Here is a 17,694-nt window from a genome sequence, read left to right as displayed (position 1 = left end):
CTTGTGATGATCCTTGTGTAATACTTGTGAGGATTCATGCCTAACAAACGATGGATACGTGAAAGCGCGAACTTGAGAAATACACGATTATCGCTGGTGGAAATAATTGCCTTCCTCTTCACCCCTTTTTTAGGGTCCACGCGTGTTTAATTTGAATTTCACCGAGTCCCTTGTCCTACAGGGCTCCCCTCTGTTTGTGCAGTTTGTCCTTGCGTAGTAGCAAGCATGCGGCGTGACGTAATGGGACGCTTGCAACATCTCTGGTTATCTGTTGTGGCTGACGCATTGAAAACTCATTTTTAATGCATTCTATTTGTGGAAAGTCGTGTATATTTACTTTTTCATGTTGACGTTGAAGCGGTATATGTAATTAGTGTTTTTAAATTTAATTGGGGTTGAATATTTCATGCTGCAAAGGGGACTTCCCGCGTTTTTCGAGCAGGTTGCGTCGCATAGTGAATCGTGCATTTCTGTCGGGTTGTTGCTTGTAAACGCGAGTAGATTTACGTTTAAATAAGTATAAGGGAATTTGAAAGTGGTAATGACTGAGAAACGCAATTGGGATAATACTGTCATTAGTGCCATCGGCAATGTAAGAATCTTAACGGTTCTCCTAGATAAGGTCTGTTCTTGTTTAGTATTAATACTGTAATGTTTTTAGTTTTTGGAAAACTTTAAATTCGCATATTCGGTAGTATGTTGAACATGCGTGTATGAACATCCATTCCGTCACAAATTCGTGTTGTTAACAAAAATCAAAATAGTAGTGGTTCGTTAGATTCTGAATTTCTAACCACTCTTCACTTTCTAAACACCGTCCATAATCTGAAGTGTCCTTTTGTGGATTACCACCCCTCAGCTAACAAACTACAGAGTGTTTAATAAAGAATCGGATATATGGGGTAGTCAGCACCCCAAGCGGGTACTCTATTACCCGGCTTTACTGCCCTTTCAAACCTGATATTAGAATAATACATTTTTCCTTTTATTCCGTTCGAGACTAACGTTTTACACACAAGCAGGGGTTGTTCGAGCATTGGAATTGCACACTCTTTTCTGTTAATAACCAATTGACAACAACATTCGTCCTTTCCTAAGTGCTCAGATGGAAACCTTTGTTAACGTTTCGGTTCGGAGTAGTCTTCTGAATCTAAGAACAAATTAAAAAAACGGAAATTAACAGTTAATTGAAATGTATGAAAGGTAACGTGTAAAATGTATGAAACATTGAAAAATCTTAATTGCTAAGAAATAACAATTAAATCCACTGCAGTGTTATTCTCAGTTAGTTTGAATTGAGAATAGTCTGCATATTTCTAAGCAATAAAAAAAAGGATTAACAATCCTCTTCCAACATATAGAACATATTGACCGTAGAAAATACCCACTAGGGGAAGTTAACTTGTAGAGATAAGATGAGGTCTTGGAATAACATGATACAGTCTGAGGTGAGGAAATCGATAGAGAGGAAAACTGGTTATCGCAACTTGTGTGAACAATCCAAACGAGTTTTTTTGAATTGCACCAAGTGATATACACATCACAAACTGTGGAGGTAGGTGGTGTATAAAAGAAACTTACATGAACACAAGATTTGTGATGAGCATCTTTAATTAAAGTATCTGTAGTTTGTCGGTATTCGCTTTTTTGCCAATAAATATTTTTTGAAATTAAAGGGACAGTGTCAATTGGATGTATATTAAAACAATAGAGATAAAAATAGTGCTCAGCCAGATGTAATTCCATTTGAAAACGTAGTTGCTTTAATAAGCGGCACAGGTGAGGTGTCTAATCCTCAGTCTAGTCTGCTCGCCAATTCAGTAGGAAAGCGAAAAGCTAAATTCTTATTACACGTGAGTGTAACTGTATATGTATAGGTAGCGGAGCAAGGAATTTTGTTTAACAAACCCTGTTTACTAAAGAACGTTGAATTACTCCCTTAAAATTTTGCAAAATAAAAAACCATTTAACGTATTTTCCATCAGGTTTACTAAAAGTTGACATCACATGTATTCAGTATTGGGTTACAAGTAGGACCAATACTACAAACTTGAAGTACAATTACTTTAAATTTTATCGTCTCGGGGCATTATGACAAAAATGTATAAAACAGATTCTCAGGGTGAAAGTAGATACATAAAGTTATAGTTCACTTAAAAGTGGAGTATCTTAAGAAACATTATTTCAGATGAATTTATTAGATTATTATCAGAGGAATTTAGGAATTTTAAATGTTTAAAATGCTTGTTTAAATCATAGTTTAATGAATAAAATTGTAAGTTTCGGCTTTTTGCATTCATGTAAATGAAGCAAGTTATACAAAATGAATGTATAAGGTAGATAATTTAACTCGTTCCACATAGCCTGTATTTAAATTATATTTCTGATTGATTGATGAAATAATTTTAATTTTGGAGACTGTCAATATCGAAGATCACCTATTAATTTTCAGGCAGCTGAAGAAGTTTAAAGAAGTAGTTAAACCATATATTTCATGCACAACATTCAACGTTTTTATTATATTTTACATTAAATTGAATAGGTTAATGTTAGTTTTCAAATGACTTCAATAAAGAATTTCATAGAGACAGATTTATTATTTTCAAAATGTATTCATATATATTTTGGCTTACAAAGTCTGAAAATGTTGCTAAAATCCGCCAAAATTTCAAAATCCCTAAGTTTTAAAAAATATAAAAAAGTTTACAGAAGCACAGAAGTCCCCAAAAGTTGTAAAAATTTTCTAAATGCTAACAGCAGTTAGAGGTTCCTGAAATTTAGAAATAATATTACGTAAATGGTAAGCTTTTAAATATCTTGGGTCACCCGCCGCATTCTTATCAATATTCAGGTACTTTTACTGTACTTTATACTATGTACATTTAATCTCACTTCCAGATGGCATCGCTGCCTCTCTCTAGAAGCTCCACATATTCTACATCAGATTCAGAGTCATCAGACGATCTTCTCCCTGCGTCGTGTAGTTTACAGGAAATTCGGCAAGAAGATTTGGCCGCTATTCTCCCCGACCAGAGTGAGTGTAACGATTTCAACGATTTCGATCAAAATCATAAGGTAGGCATTTCTTTAACGTCTCATCTTTTCTGTATCTACAATATTGAATTTTATAAAGGACTCGCCAGAAACTGGAGATTTGTCCGGTTCAGACATGGAGCTTCCCCAGCAAGCCATCAATTCGTTAATTCAGAGAACTACCGAATCGTCGAGCGATGGTGAAGGTCACCAGCTGCCCAATCCCCAGACCTTGTTTGCTAACAGTTTGTTGCAGCAGTTTGTCCCCAACAATCCATTGCTTAGCCCTTTAGGTGACACTGTAACGTCTTCCATTAATGACAGCCTAAGCCCTCCCAAGTCCTTAAACGGAAGTTCTGGAAGCGGTAGCAGTTGTCAGAATTCTGTCGTTCAATCGGGAATCAAAAATGGCGACTCTCTGAATGAAGTCTTGAAGCCTGATATTTCTTCTATGAAAAGGGGTAGGGGTAGACCTAAGAGGGTGTCCAGGGACAGAAAACTCAAGAGTGACGAGCGTTTAAGAGGCCTAGAAGGTCCCGTAGATAAAACTATGCAGGATTTTTGTGGCGCTCCCAATGTTAGTCCAGACTCTGGTATTCAAAACAGTCCGGAACATTCTACAAGTCCAGAGCCACCACTTTCACCCAACCTCAGGTTAAGGCACAGTAAAGAGGATGTGAAGCGGGATTCTGCTACCAGGGCCACCAAAATGGAAAGGACTTGTTGGAATCCCTTGAGAGAACGTCATTCAGAGAGGATTTTATCACAAGACAAGCACAATAAAACTGTGTCTTTAATTGAGAGAACGTCAAGGAGAAATAGGCCCCAACAGCTATGTAGCTCTAGCCGAAATTCATCTCAGGATAACAGCGATTCGAGCAAAACTTTGTCTTCTAGAAAATTAGCACAAATCAAGGAATATTCATCCAGTAGGAATTCGTCTAGGGACAAGCTCTCGAGTAGAAATTCTTCAGTAGATAAAGTGAAAGAAACAGTTAGTAAGCACCCAGTTACGTCAAATCAATTCGATCGATTATTATACGGGAAAGGAGATCGAGTCTTATATCCACCAAGGAGGAAAGCGGGGAGACCGGTCAATGTTCGTAAGCCTGGAAGGCCTCCGAAAAGCAAAGCTGAAGCAGTAGATGTGAAAAGACCAACTACCTTCAAAAGTAAGTAATAGCGATTCTAGTTAATACTTTTAACGCAAAAATATGTAATGTCCAGTTTGAATTCTTGATGTCCATTCTTGTGATGTACCTTCAAACATTCATTTGGGGCACTACTGAGCTGCAAATGGAGGCCATTTCAAACAATAAATGTATAATCATTTTTAGCATCATGTTTTGTCCATTGTTATTAAAACAAGTATCTTTTTTAAAGTTCATTGTTAGTTGTTTAATTCCTATTGTTTTAAACCCGGAAGAAATTGTGACAATTCGTTTTAAGTGCCAAAAACATACGTCGTTTTACCTTTGCTTAGGATGCAAAAACTAAAAACCACAATTGGGAGGATTATAAGAAAGTGGCAATTTTAGAAAAATAAATGTTTTTTTCAAATTAATGTAAAATTGCATAACTTTGTTCTAATTAATAGAACTATGCTTACTTCGCTTTAACGATTTTTTATTGTCATCTGAGTATGTCATGTTATACATATTTAATTAATTATTTCGATCAATTATTTTCATTTCTACAATCGGAACTCGTATGCTTGAATTCCAATAATGTGAACAATTTGCTCATGTGCGACAAACCAAGTACATAATTAAGTTGTAGGGACAAGAGAAGGGGGCTAGGGCGTAGAGTACTTTTTAACAGCATTTATTGCAACAAGTCTTCTAGATGTAAAGTGCAACTTTAGATTTTATTTTAGACGCCATATTCGATTTTACATCTTTGGTACCCCTTTTTCCCTGGGTCACTGATTTAACACGTGCATGCGAGAAATTTTCTTTTTTGATAAAGAGCCACCGCTAAGCGTTGCGGTGCTTTCTTTTGTTTTCGACAGAAAAGAAGCACTTTCCCCTGGATGTGTAATTCATTATTATTTTTTTTAATGAACGCAGCTAACGTCATTAATTAGTTTAACCTTTGTTTTTTTAAGACAACAGCGTTTTTAATCTAAATTTAATTCATTGTCTTTTCAGGTAAAGGTAGATCAAGGCTACAATCAGTCAGTACCTTAAAGCCTCTGACCGTAAAAAGCGGTAAATGTATTCTGAAAGTGCCCAAAATCCTACATTCAAAACATAAACACAAGCACAAGAAACGCAAATTCAAAATATTGAAGCCAGTAGTAACAATTGACCCAAAGATTAATCAAGAGATTGAGAAATTAATCATAGATTTCGTGAAATATTGTGTCATCGGTGCGAAGCAGCCTAAAGATAGTGTCCCGGAGCAAATTTTGAAGACTTTAAAGAAAGTCACTAAAAAAAGAAGAATGACTGATTACATGGAAAAGAAGAAGAAGAAACAAAGCGTTAGTGCTGCAATAAACAAGACACCCAACTCGAACGATCAGTGTCTACCCTTGAAGAAGCGTCATTATCACTTGGTGAGCAACAGCAATGAAGCCCACAAATTGGATACCACCCGTGACGAGAAGACAATGCATGACAGTACGCTTGACAAAATTGAGGATGGCAAAGGCAAAAGTGAAAAGAAGGAAAAGGCAAAGGAAAAGGAGAACAAAGTGTTAGCCAAGAGTATGCCATTGACCAAAGGACAAATGAATAATAATGAATATGAAGTGAAAGTAAGTATCATCGTCACGAATACATAATAATTATACACGTTTTATCTAAGGCTCAACCGTATAATTGCGGTTCAACGGCTCAATGTTATTGTGGGCTGGTTTGATTTCCAGCTACAGCTTAACAAAGCACAGATTGAGTTCTAACCGGGCAATTGGAATCAATATTGTCGTACAAATCGAAAATGAAGCTTTCTATAAAACGTGGTATTTTCAACATTCAGTCTTCAATAAATTTCTTGTCGTCTAAACTGAAATAAACTTTCCTCAAGAAATATAACTTATCCATATTTTTTTTATAGATTCTTTATCATATCGAATGCATATCTTGTATTCAAACGCAAGATATCTAAGTCTATTTTTAGTATGTTTAACTTTGATTCCTTCTATCGTCTTATTTAAAGAACATAACAAAACATGTGCAAAATCCACTCTGTATTTTGTTCTATTAACATTTACTTTTCCAGTCTGAAAAGCCTGATAAAGCTGCTAATGTCAACACAAAAGAAGCCACTGAATTGAGCATTATCAAGATTGTAGATAAAAAACCGCCAAAAAACGAAGGGCTATCATCTGAAGCCAAAGCATTACCCACCACCCCCAAGAAACGTCATAGGCTTGAGAATCTAAATCCTGACAGTGAGGAGATTTCGATCGATACCCCAACCTTGGAAATTAAAACCGAAGTTACTTCTTCTGTCCTGGATGAGAATACAGAAAAAGTAAAGTCTTCAATTACTGTTCAATCGTTTATTAACGAACTGAAGGTAAAGCGGAACCTTCTTAGTCAAAAAAGCGTAGAAGAGTCATGTACACGTGATGGAACTAAGATAAAAGATAATTCCTCAACGGTTCTAGAAGTACAAAAAACTGTTCCCGTATCGCCAGAAAGCACTAAAAAGAAGGTCAGAAAAAGAAGAGCATACAATCGCACCGGGTTTCCAACTGTGAAAAAGAAAAAGAAAAAAACGTCGATAACTGAAAACATTGAGGCTGTTTTGGAGGAACCTAAAACAATTGAGGAACCTCCAGTTTGTGATAGAGTGCCTAAGGAAGGTACGCTTTAAGTCGCCTCGTTCTTATAATACATCATACAATGTGTTATTTTTCAGGAGAAGAAATTAACGAGTTCTTAGAACGAAGTAGTGCGAATAATTCAATGCAAGATTTGTCAATTGTTAAATCACGGGAGCAGTCAATTTCTGAGGATCTGAGCGAGTGCGAAAGTCTGCCTGAAGATGAGAGGATAGATTATGAAGGTGATGATTGTAGTAGGTGAGTTGGTTTTGAATATTATCCTTGTTAATTTAGATATATAAAGTAATTGTTTTAATATTCGAAATGGGTGAGAAAATAGATTTAATTTTGTAACTAAACTGTTTATTAAACTGTTTACAACACTTTTAAAATGATTAAAGGGATTTAACTGCGACTTTTATAGCGTAAGGAAGCAGTTTGTTGGTGGAGATTGTCAAGTCGGCAAATGAGAGGCCAATTTTTACTAATTCAGGACCAGCATGTAAAGCGTGTCTTGAAAACAGAATTTTATAAATCAGGGCTGTCTTACCAGAAATCGATAAACTACAACTACCAAACATGATTTTGTTTAACTTGGTGACGAATTATGCAACTCTAGCACCGAAATTTTCATTTAAAATTCAAAAACGACCCCTCATAACTGACAGTATTTATTTTTTACACCATTGGACTATTTTATATAAATGTATTTATATATAATCGATTTCGTCTAGCCGAAGTGAAAGTGTCTTAGACGGACCGTCGGGCTCTCGAACTCCATCAGATGCAGTTGAAAATGAAACACTATCTCTTCTTGAATCGTCCATAGAACGTCTGAGATCTAGGTTAGATCAAAAGAAACGCAAGAGAAGTAGGGATTTGATAAATCTTCCAGGTATGTTAAATGATATAGATTTTGCTAAAACTATTGTATTTATGAATGCATGTATTTATATATCTGATTTTTATAGAAACGTCAAATACTTATCCCAAACGTCGAAGGCGAGAAGATTCACCTGCCAGTAGCATAGAGCCCTTAGAAAACAGGCTCAGGGACAACACCAGTGTATCCGGTGATGAGCTCTCTAAGAGAAATAAAAAAATTCCTCGTTGGCGAAAGAAATATTTAGTGGCCGGCTTATTTTCGAAATACTACAAAGAGGACGAGTATGGTTGCATTTTTTTTTTTGGTTTCTTGGGATTTACATATATCACTACGAATAGGCGAGCTGAAACTTCGAAGGCAGCGAGGAATTGTTACAATCCGGAAGAGCACCCTTTTGGATTATTACCAGCGCCATTGCATTGCGGAAAGCACTTAAGGCGTAGGAAGGTTGATTTTCTGTTGCCTTACGACCTATGGTGGCAACATACCCATTCGCAGTTGCCCGGTAGAGATGTTGTACCGTCGTGGAATTACAAGTAAGTGGTGATGCATTTCTAATTGTTTCAGACACATACTGAGTGAATAAATAAAATAATTAAACGGCAATATTTTAGAAACCGTTTGAAATTATTTTCTTAGTTGTAAGTTAGTCACTAAAGGGCTTAACGTCAACAATTTGCTGAAGTTCATTAAATTTATATTCTCAAGTAAATTTCAGAAATAATTCAGAGACTAATAGTGCTGTAAATTAAAATTAGTTATAATAGGTCACAGATTTTTTAACCGTTCTAATTTTTCATATTGTTTTTCGTTAATATCTCATGTTAGAAAAATATAAAGACTTGCAGATTTAATCGTTATCTATAAGCTTCAATTTTTTTCTGTAACCAAATGATTAAAGATATATCAGCTGACCCTCACCTACATTCTTTAAATCATATTTTAATTAACGTTACTTCATTAAGGAAAATACGCACTAACATTTACAACGTCAAGTCAAACGGAGGCGCTTGTGAACCTCAGTCTTGTAACTGCAAAAACACTTCCAACTGTTCCGATGATTGCATAAACAGGTTGGTTTATGCTGAATGCCCTCCATCTCATCGGTGTCTGAATCAGCGCATTCAGAAACACGATTGGGCACCTGGTATCGAAAAGTTTATGACTGAAGATAAAGGTATGTATAAGATTTTTTTGTTTTAATATTAAGCTTTTTAAAGTAAATTTACTTAGTAATTAAGGAAATGAATTCAAATTAAAAAATTGTTAAAAACTTGACGCTCAGGTTGCTCATTTACATAGCCATTCATGCTCGCCACTGATGACCGTTACAAGCTGGCCTTTATAAACCATTAGCAATTATCACAAGTGGTCGTGATCATTCACTCCATTTAGCTACTTTGATCTAATTTTTCTAATCATTAATAGGTCAATCAAAACTTTAACATTAATACAATTAGATGTTGCAGGTGGCATAGATTAAAAAAATATTGCCGATTTTGAATACCTACATCCAATCTTAAGCACTTGCGAGAAAGGGTCAATTTCACATCTTTTTTGAGGATTTAAAATAGCATCGACAGTTATTTTTCTAAATAGTTTTGAATGCCTTTAAAAATGTTTAATAAATTTATATATTTGTTTGAATATTTGCTTATATTTCTGTATGTATACCATCTATTTTTTTAATTATTTTTAGGTTGGGGTGTTCGCACAAAAGAACCAATCAAACAAGGCGAATTTATTCTCGAATATGTTGGTGAAGTAGTTTCGGATCAAGAATTTAAAGAGCGAATGAACAGCATTTACGTTAACGATACCCACCATTACTGTCTGCATTTAGACACAGGTCTGGTGATAGACGGCCATCGGATGGGCAGTTATGGTCGGTTTGTGAATCATTCGTGTCAACCGAACTGTGAGATGCAAAAGGTTCGTCTGATTTACTATTTCGATTGTTGTCTTGATCAAGGATCAAATATTCAACGATAAATCCCGTTGTCGTTGTGTACTAAAATTGACAAACACTCAAAAATTGACTTCCAACATGGGAATTGCGAAAATAATTAGGAATTGAAAAAGGGATTAAAATCTGTCTATAGTCCAGATAAAGTTTATTTAAAATTTCATAAATATCATGCTCTAATTATTATAGTAGAACATCATAAGATGCAAGATAGATTCTTGTCGATTTTCATTATTTATGTGCCCCTGTTAGTTGGTTTTTAGCTTAGATAGATTTTAGATCTAATTGTAACTGATGATGATATTACCAAGTCATCTTTTTCCCATGTTGGATGTAGGAATTGGAATATTTGACACCTCGTATACAAATTGACCGTTTTTTAAGTTTGAGCGTAGGAGTCTCGGTTGTTGATAGTGTTTAGACGGCGGGCCAATGAGTAAGAGTAATATAATGTAGTAAAGAGTAATGTTGCTTAATTTGGAGTTCGATGAAATGCCCTTTTAATTTTTTGTAAATTCCGACTAGCTCCGAAAAATATGTAAAAAATTTACCATAGATCTGTAAACTTCTATAATTCGACGTTTTTATTGCACTAAAGAATTCATTTGCAATAATCAACTTGCGATTACTCACAGAAAATTATGAGAAAGGATTATATGATTTCAATCGTTAAGGGCGGTTTTATCTTGTGGTCCTAATGGACTTCACTTATCCGTCGCGCTAAGCGACTTTGCACAGGATAATATAATGGGATAAGATATATATAATCGTTAACTGATTTGTATTGCATTTTTAGGACATTTATTTTTTTCTATTTATAGCTCTTTTTCTCAAAAACCGATCGATTGTAAATCACATTACACCATTAAATGTAGTTTTGAAATACCATTAATATGAGGTATCACTTGATCTATGTTTTAATTTTAAAAAATGGTCACCGGTGGCGGAAGTAACATTTAGAAAAATAAATAAACGTCAAAAGATAGTATTTTTTATCCTATTTAATGCTGCTTTTAGAGCCACACGGTATGTCTAATACTATTGTATTAAAAAAAAACTGCAGTTGGTTGCCGAAAAATATATCAGATTTTGAATTCTACAACAGCATGTTATAGAGGGATCATTTTTTGATAATGGGTTAATTATTCTTAATTCTTTTATCGAATAGGCCTCTGAAAAGAAATTCTTTTGCAACTAGTCGGAATTTTAGTTTATCAAGTTTGAAAACGGTGTATTATTGATCACCACATTACATTATTCAGCACTAAATTATCCAACGTCTTAACTCTTCAAATAACTGAGATCTCATGTTTTCCCCAGAAAAACAATTACCCAATATGTGCAACTTTCTTTTTAGTGGAGTGTAAATGGTCAGCTTAGGATGGCATTGTTTGCCTTAAGAGATATAGAATCTTATGAAGAATTGTCTTACGACTACAATTTCTCCCTTTTTAATCCGGCAGAAGGTCAACCATGTAAATGTGGCAGTGAGCAATGCAGAGGAGTTATCGGTGAGCACTATTTGTAAGATAAATATTGGTTAAATCCCTATATGTTAACTGAATCTTATAAATTATGTGATATGGTTTACCGTAATTCAAAAGTACTCTAAAATATCTTGAAATAAATTTTAGGTTTTTTGACTTATAAATTATTACAAAAAAAAATACAAGGGTTGTTCATAAAGTTTAAATTTTTTGCCAATGTTTTATAAAAATAGCAATATCTACGTCTTTAGATTGCCACTTAAAAGCTTCTGGGAAAATTTAACCGGAATTAACTTGGTTTTCAATAAAAACTACTATGGCATATAGGGTACTTTTGCTTTTTGTTGTTTTTTGCATTTGCATAGTTGATACAACACTTCTTCCCGTCCGTTATCATTTACTTTTCATTTTTAACGATTCTCGTATATTAGGGGGGAAAACACAGAGAGTGCGGCAACTTCTTGAAGCGTCTGACAAAGCGAAATCTTGGTCCAATACTAAAATTCCTGGTCGAGTTGGCCGGCCTCGTAAAACAGAGGCCAAGAAAAAGGCGTGCACCTCCAAAGATTCTGGTACATGCACTGCAAATCATCCTCCCCCAACTGCTCAGGTTGTTCCGCAAATCCAAGTTAAGCCCATGAGTCATCAGCAGAAATGTTTCATTTTAGAGCATCACTGTTTTCTTTTGCGAAATCTCACCAAGGTACGATTCTTGAATTCTGCTCTTTGTGATCAAGTTTTATTAGTTTTTATGTAGGTGCGGAAAGTTAGAGATCGTTCTCAAAGTGTCACCTCAAATACTTCTCGACAACAAGCCGCGACGCCCACTGATACGAGCTCATTCATGAATCAGTTGAATGCTTTGCAGAAACCGAGGAATATGAAAACTCGAAAAATAGCTCAGGCCGAGGATAATCCTGAGCTAAATAAAACCATCAAACTTGCGGCTATTCTAAAGAGCATTTTAGGAGAATTATGTATCATTAAAGGTTTGTATTTTTGTATACGTTTAGGAAAGTATTCTTTGTTTAAATTTGTTTATACAGTCCGATTGGTAATATTTATGCGCAATTTTGGTAGATGAAGGATGATGACGTTCTAAAGGAACCATGTCATATGTATATATGCCACTTTTTTTTTAATAGAGCGCTTTCTTTTATTTATGCATACTATTCGTGAAATTGCCGATAACGTGACCTCATTCAGCAAATGAAAGATTCAAGATCCTTTATCATGAAACTAGGACCGTTCTGAACTTTAGTTTAGTGCTAAAGTGTTAATCGAATTTGAATAATTTTTATGTTTCTTTTTTGTGTAATGTATTACGTGACACGTTTTTTGTGATATTTTATTCTTGGGTTGGCTTTACCTTTTGTCTGTGTTATTATTTGGTTATAAAAGGTATTTTTTAGGAGATACGGAGGAGAATCTCAGCAGTCATTTACAGCAATTGCCGTCCAAGCGAAAAGTTCCTGAGTTCTATTTGCGAGTTCAGGATGCCATTGATCTGTCTAGTATAGAGCAAAATGTGGCCACTGGAGTTTATAAAACTCCAGAAGCTTTTGATCAGGACATGAACAAGCTTTTCTCTGGTAAGTATATAAAAAAACTACCCAAAATCGTTAGTTTTGCGACAGAAAAGTACTTCTACAAATTTATTAGTTATCTTAACTATAGAATTTATTTACATTTGTCTAATTTCTTAGGCTTCTCCAAATTCTACGGTCGAACCACCACCGTAGGAATTGCAGCTACAAAATTGAGAAAAGTGTATAATGAAACAAAGCAAAAAAATCTAATGCAGTTCCAAAACGGATTTGGATCAAAACCGCCCTTAAAAGTCATGAAAAATAAAAAGAAAAGTATGTTATAGAATCATTTGACGAGTGAGTGAACAACCATTATTATCTGTCTCGTTTCATAGATGAAGACGAGGAAGACATCATCAGGTGTATTTGTGGAATTCCCCGTGACGAAGGGCTCATGATCCAGTGCGAACGTTGTATGGTGTGGCAACATATTGAATGTGTTAAAGTGGAGGCTACAGTAGCCAGTTACCATTGCGAGGTGTGTGTACCGAGACCTGTGGACTATGAAATTCCTATGGACGATTTCACTGAGCATGGACATAGGTAAAGAATATTGCCACTTCATAAAACAGATCCACATTTTTTTCCTTTAGATACTATATGACGTTGATGCGGGGAGATTTGCAGCTACGTCAAGGCGATACGGTTTATGTTCTCAGAGACATTTCCATACAGGGGACGAATCAGAAACACTCATACGAGACCATCGGAAAAATTGACTACAGTGAGCTGGATATTTTCAGGATAGAGCGACTGTGGAAGGACAAGGATTCCGGCAATAGATTTGCTTACGGGCATCATTATTTGAGGCCGCATGAAACTTTCCATGAACCAACTAGAAAGTAAATAGAAATTTTTTTTGCATATGCCTATTTTGTTTATGATTAAGTTGAAACAAATAATTTAATAACGAATGGTGAAAATGAACTGGTCACAAAAATAATGAGAACTAAAAACGTTTCCTTAATTTTTGAGAACACTTTTTTTTGGAAATCTCTACGCCGAGTTTCATTTATTCAAAAGTGTTTAGCAGTTTGATTTTCTTTTTAGATTTTTCCCGAATGAAGTAATGAGAGTTCCCTTATATGAAGCAGTTCCGGTAGAACTAGTAATGGAGCACTGCTGGGTGATGGACATCAACACGTTCTGTAAAGGACGGCCGGTAGATGCAAAGGAAGAACACGTGTACATATGCGAATACCGGGTGGATAAAGGGGCCAAAATGTTCAGCAAAGTTGCTAAAAGCAAAGTAAGTTATTGAAATTACTTGACTTATTTTATAATTGAAAGAAAATTAAAGCTATAACTAAGCAAAAATTTGCCTTTATTTCATACTTAGTGGCAAGGTGAAACCAGTTTTTAGTAATCTGCTTCAATTGCGAAAATTGTAACTCTGTCAAAAGTAGAAAACAATATTTCTGAATTCCCTGTTCATTTCTGAAGAACAAAGCTTTCTACAATTTTTTTTGCACGACGCACCGTTTTCCAGTGAAATAATACTGTTGCTTTTTATGTACCATTTCTTTTTGTAAATGTTTATTCCATTATTATGGAACTTAAATACATAAAGTATGTTCAGGTCTTACTTTCTTGTAAGTAGGCATTGGAATTTTGACCTATTTCAGTTTCCAACCTGCACCAAGAATTTCGCCTTTGAACGCTTTGAGTCTCGCCTAAAAATCTCCAGGACCTATTGCCCGCACGAAGTGGATGAGTCACTACTCAAGAACGGGGGTGTAGGCCGGCGAAAAATGGACAAAGACAAGCCGTCATCTAAAGATGTAGCTACAAGTTCATTGGGCACGCAAGTACAATCTTCGCCGGCCTTAATCCAAAAAGTAAATCTATTTCGCATCACAAATGTACCGTTTTTATAAATTTTCCTTTTTAATCTGCAGACTCCTGCCCAACAAAAGAGCAGACTGAACAAAATTCTGTTGAATCTCCTAGGTAAAATACCCACGAGACAAGTCTTAGATGTTTCGTACTTGTTGGAGGGTGGTCGCAGACGGAAAAAACAGGAAACCAAGCAATGATAGTGGCTATGGTCGGTTATCATAGGTACATTATTTCCGTATTTACACTATTTGTACGACTATGTAATATGCTTTATTGGCGGAATATTGTTTTGAGGGGTTACAGGTGTAAGTTGAGAAATAATAGTTCTTAAATTGTATAGGGTGCCAATTTGAAAAACGTTATTAAAATATGTGCTGGGTGTCTCGTTATATTTAAAACTGTCCATTTACAGGCTCGACTATGAATGATGGAATAAAAGGGTAGTGTAAGAATTATTGGGAAAACGAGGCATATTTTTGAATTTAACTATATACAGGGTGACGCAAAGAAATCTGATGTACATAAATTAGATTTATTAAAAGATTTAATGGGTTAATTAATACATTCGATATAAGTTTTTATTTGGTGATCCCTACAAAGTGATTTGGAACGTTTTTTGCAATAGGTTCTTACCATTCGTTTTATAAAATAAACATACATCGTGTTGTTTTCGTTCTATTCCTTTTTTTCTTCATTGTTTAGTATTGATTTAACATATAAATCAGTCTATTTTCTGAGTGCATTTTAGTTGAAGTCAAATTGTGATTATACATGACAAGAATTTACAGCAGTTATACTTATTGATGTTATAGAATACTGCAAGGGGCCATCCTTTTATACTTGTACTAGAACACAAGTTCTGGCTCATCTGATTAAAAATATCTATGGCTATTTTAGTACTACTATATACATGGATCGTTTCCGGTTTTGATTTATTCGAAGTGAATTTATTTGTGGTGTGCTACGTTAATATGAAAATATTTTTGTTGGATTTTGGTTTATAGAATACCAAATTACTGTCTTCTGTAAAAACAGCTTCCGCTTTATAAACACTCTAAAGTTTTAGCCTTATCGTATGTCGTACTGTAATATCGGTTTACCCGTTGCAAATCGATATAATGCTGCATAAGTCTACCGGGACAGTATGAAATAAATAACTTTAACCCTTCTTAATGTTAATTATCTAAAAGCTATTTAATTATAACGAGAAGACCTGGTACATTTTTTCTATAACAATACAAATTTCAATTGCTGTTGGGAAATGAGAAACTGATATAATTTGTTTTGGGTGCCTTTTTTTGAATTTTTTTGAATACATGAACTTTGTAATGTATAATCGGTCAATTTGACACCTTCTATGAAATAATTAGGATCTTGGGTGATATTGCATAGGTAAAATTAAGGTATTTTTAAGCCCGTGTTATTGTTGGGAAAGGAATAGCGTACCGACTGACAGATATTAAGAAAGAGATATTTGATTGGTTGATGATAATATTATTATTAATTTAATATGGACACAATTAATATGTAAAAGGGTTAATTTTGCGGCACGGTTCTGACACATTTTTGCTCCTCTGGTGTCTAGAAGAAAGTGACTTCTGATAAACCACAGGAGTGGGAATGGAATATTGTCCCCGTCATTGAACAGCTAGTCAGTATTGTTAATTCTATGAACTTGCGAGCATTTTATTATTTATTTGTATATAGTAAGTTGTTGTATTTATGCCCAGTTTGTATACCTTTTTTTTAAACTCCACCTGCAGTTAAAATGGAGATTTTAGCTGATAAACGATGGAATTTAAAACTAGGGTATACAACCGGGCCTTAGCGGAATTGGTTCAGGATTAAACTGTTCAATTTGTTGATTGCTTGCAGCTCCTCGTACGGTAAATTCGAATCGCCTAATTTAGCGAGAAAGAAACAAAAAATAATCAAACAGAATGGATTTCGTGTTTATGTGGGGTCGCAAGTCAATAATGTTAACAAAAAGTGGTACAAAACTTATGCATTATTATATTTAAATTTGTCTTTTATTGCTATTTATTCTCAACGTTACGTTTTATAACTAGTACTAACGCCCGGTGTATATAGTTTTACGTATATATGCTATTTATTTCTTTTTAGTTATTGTACAAGGTCAGACAGTGGAGACTAAACATCCCTTTCTTCTGAGCCACTTCGTATATATTTAAAAAAAATAAGCCACTGTACTCATAGAATTGCAAACATTAAAAAAATTCTATTGTTAAAAAGACGACGCGACGGAAAAGAGCTATGATATAAAGTTTTAATTTTTGTAATATAACATCCTGTATATTATTCTTGAATTATATGTGCTTCTTCATACTGATTTTAAAAATATAGGATTTTATGTTACTATCTTTGACCGTTTTCACTTAAATGCATTATTTGTGTTCTGCATAGCGGACTTTATGTAAAGCAGAGGAAGTATTCTCAATTTTGAGCTGCTAGTGCTCATTCAACAACATTGTCAGCAAGGGGCTTGAGCGGTGCGGACGGAATCTACATATATGAATATACAATATATTTCACGACACTGGCAATATGAAGGAGTGTATACTTCCGCGCATTTTCATTTATAGTATACAAAAAAACGCAGTAAACATAGTGATCAGCTGACGTACTGTGTAGGGTTTACAATGTTACCGATTGGTTTTATTTAAAAAAGTCAAATACATATGACTGTTTCATGTTTAAGAGTTGTATTTATTTTCTTATTCAATTTTAAAAAAGAAACAGTTGAAATAATTTCGATAGCAGCCTTTAAATAAAAATAAAGCAACTTGGATGTTTAAAAGCATGTCAGCTACAATGCCGGACTCATGTACTGCGACAGTTGATCTCCGCTATGTTTACTTCGTTTTTTGTATACTATAAATGGAAATGCCCGGAAGCATACACTCTCATATCGCTAGTATCACAAAATATACTGTATAAAATGGTGTTCAGTCCTCACTTAATGACCCGTGCAATTTGTTTTTCAATGGATCTTGCCTGTCTAGACTAAGGTTAGACTATTCTCACATTAATTCTGTAATTATAATATTAATGTTTATATCACACAATTCAAAAATAAAAAATTGTTATATTTTTTAAAA

The 17,694-nt window shown here is 34.7% G+C and overlaps 1 protein-coding gene across 4 annotated transcripts in view; it reads left to right on the top strand.

The window, feature by feature from the left end:
• Positions 1-17,694, top strand: part of ash1 (histone-lysine N-methyltransferase ash1) — a 27,865-nt gene extending 10,171 nt beyond the window's left edge. For 3 of the 4 annotated variants that reach the window (XM_066389913.1, XM_066389916.1, XM_066389915.1), the window contains 19 exons: positions 2,899-3,075; positions 3,134-4,205; positions 5,184-5,794; positions 6,259-6,847; positions 6,904-7,066; positions 7,543-7,703; positions 7,780-8,230; positions 8,660-8,871; positions 9,394-9,626; positions 11,018-11,171; positions 11,579-11,850; positions 11,905-12,136; positions 12,560-12,739; positions 12,854-13,009; positions 13,072-13,279; positions 13,330-13,578; positions 13,787-13,985; positions 14,362-14,574; positions 14,635-17,694. In XM_066389913.1, the coding sequence (XP_066246010.1) occupies positions 2,899-3,075; positions 3,134-4,205; positions 5,184-5,794; positions 6,259-6,847; positions 6,904-7,066; positions 7,543-7,703; positions 7,780-8,230; positions 8,660-8,871; positions 9,394-9,626; positions 11,018-11,171; positions 11,579-11,850; positions 11,905-12,136; positions 12,560-12,739; positions 12,854-13,009; positions 13,072-13,279; positions 13,330-13,578; positions 13,787-13,985; positions 14,362-14,574; positions 14,635-14,772 (5,670 nt within the window). In that variant the 3' untranslated portion in view covers positions 14,773-17,694. The remainder of the gene's footprint in view (positions 1-2,898; positions 3,076-3,133; positions 4,206-5,183; positions 5,795-6,258; positions 6,848-6,903; positions 7,067-7,542; positions 7,704-7,779; positions 8,231-8,659; positions 8,872-9,393; positions 9,627-11,017; positions 11,172-11,578; positions 11,851-11,904; positions 12,137-12,559; positions 12,740-12,853; positions 13,010-13,071; positions 13,280-13,329; positions 13,579-13,786; positions 13,986-14,361; positions 14,575-14,634) is intronic. The other variant, XM_066389914.1, reaches the window with a different exon arrangement.

Source organism: Euwallacea similis, chromosome 4 (assembly GCF_039881205.1).
Source record: "Euwallacea similis isolate ESF13 chromosome 4, ESF131.1, whole genome shotgun sequence".
Taxonomy (NCBI): Eukaryota; Metazoa; Arthropoda; class Insecta; order Coleoptera; family Curculionidae; genus Euwallacea; species Euwallacea similis.
Note: the sequence above shows the minus strand (reverse complement) of the source record. Positions and strands in the feature narration are given on the sequence as shown.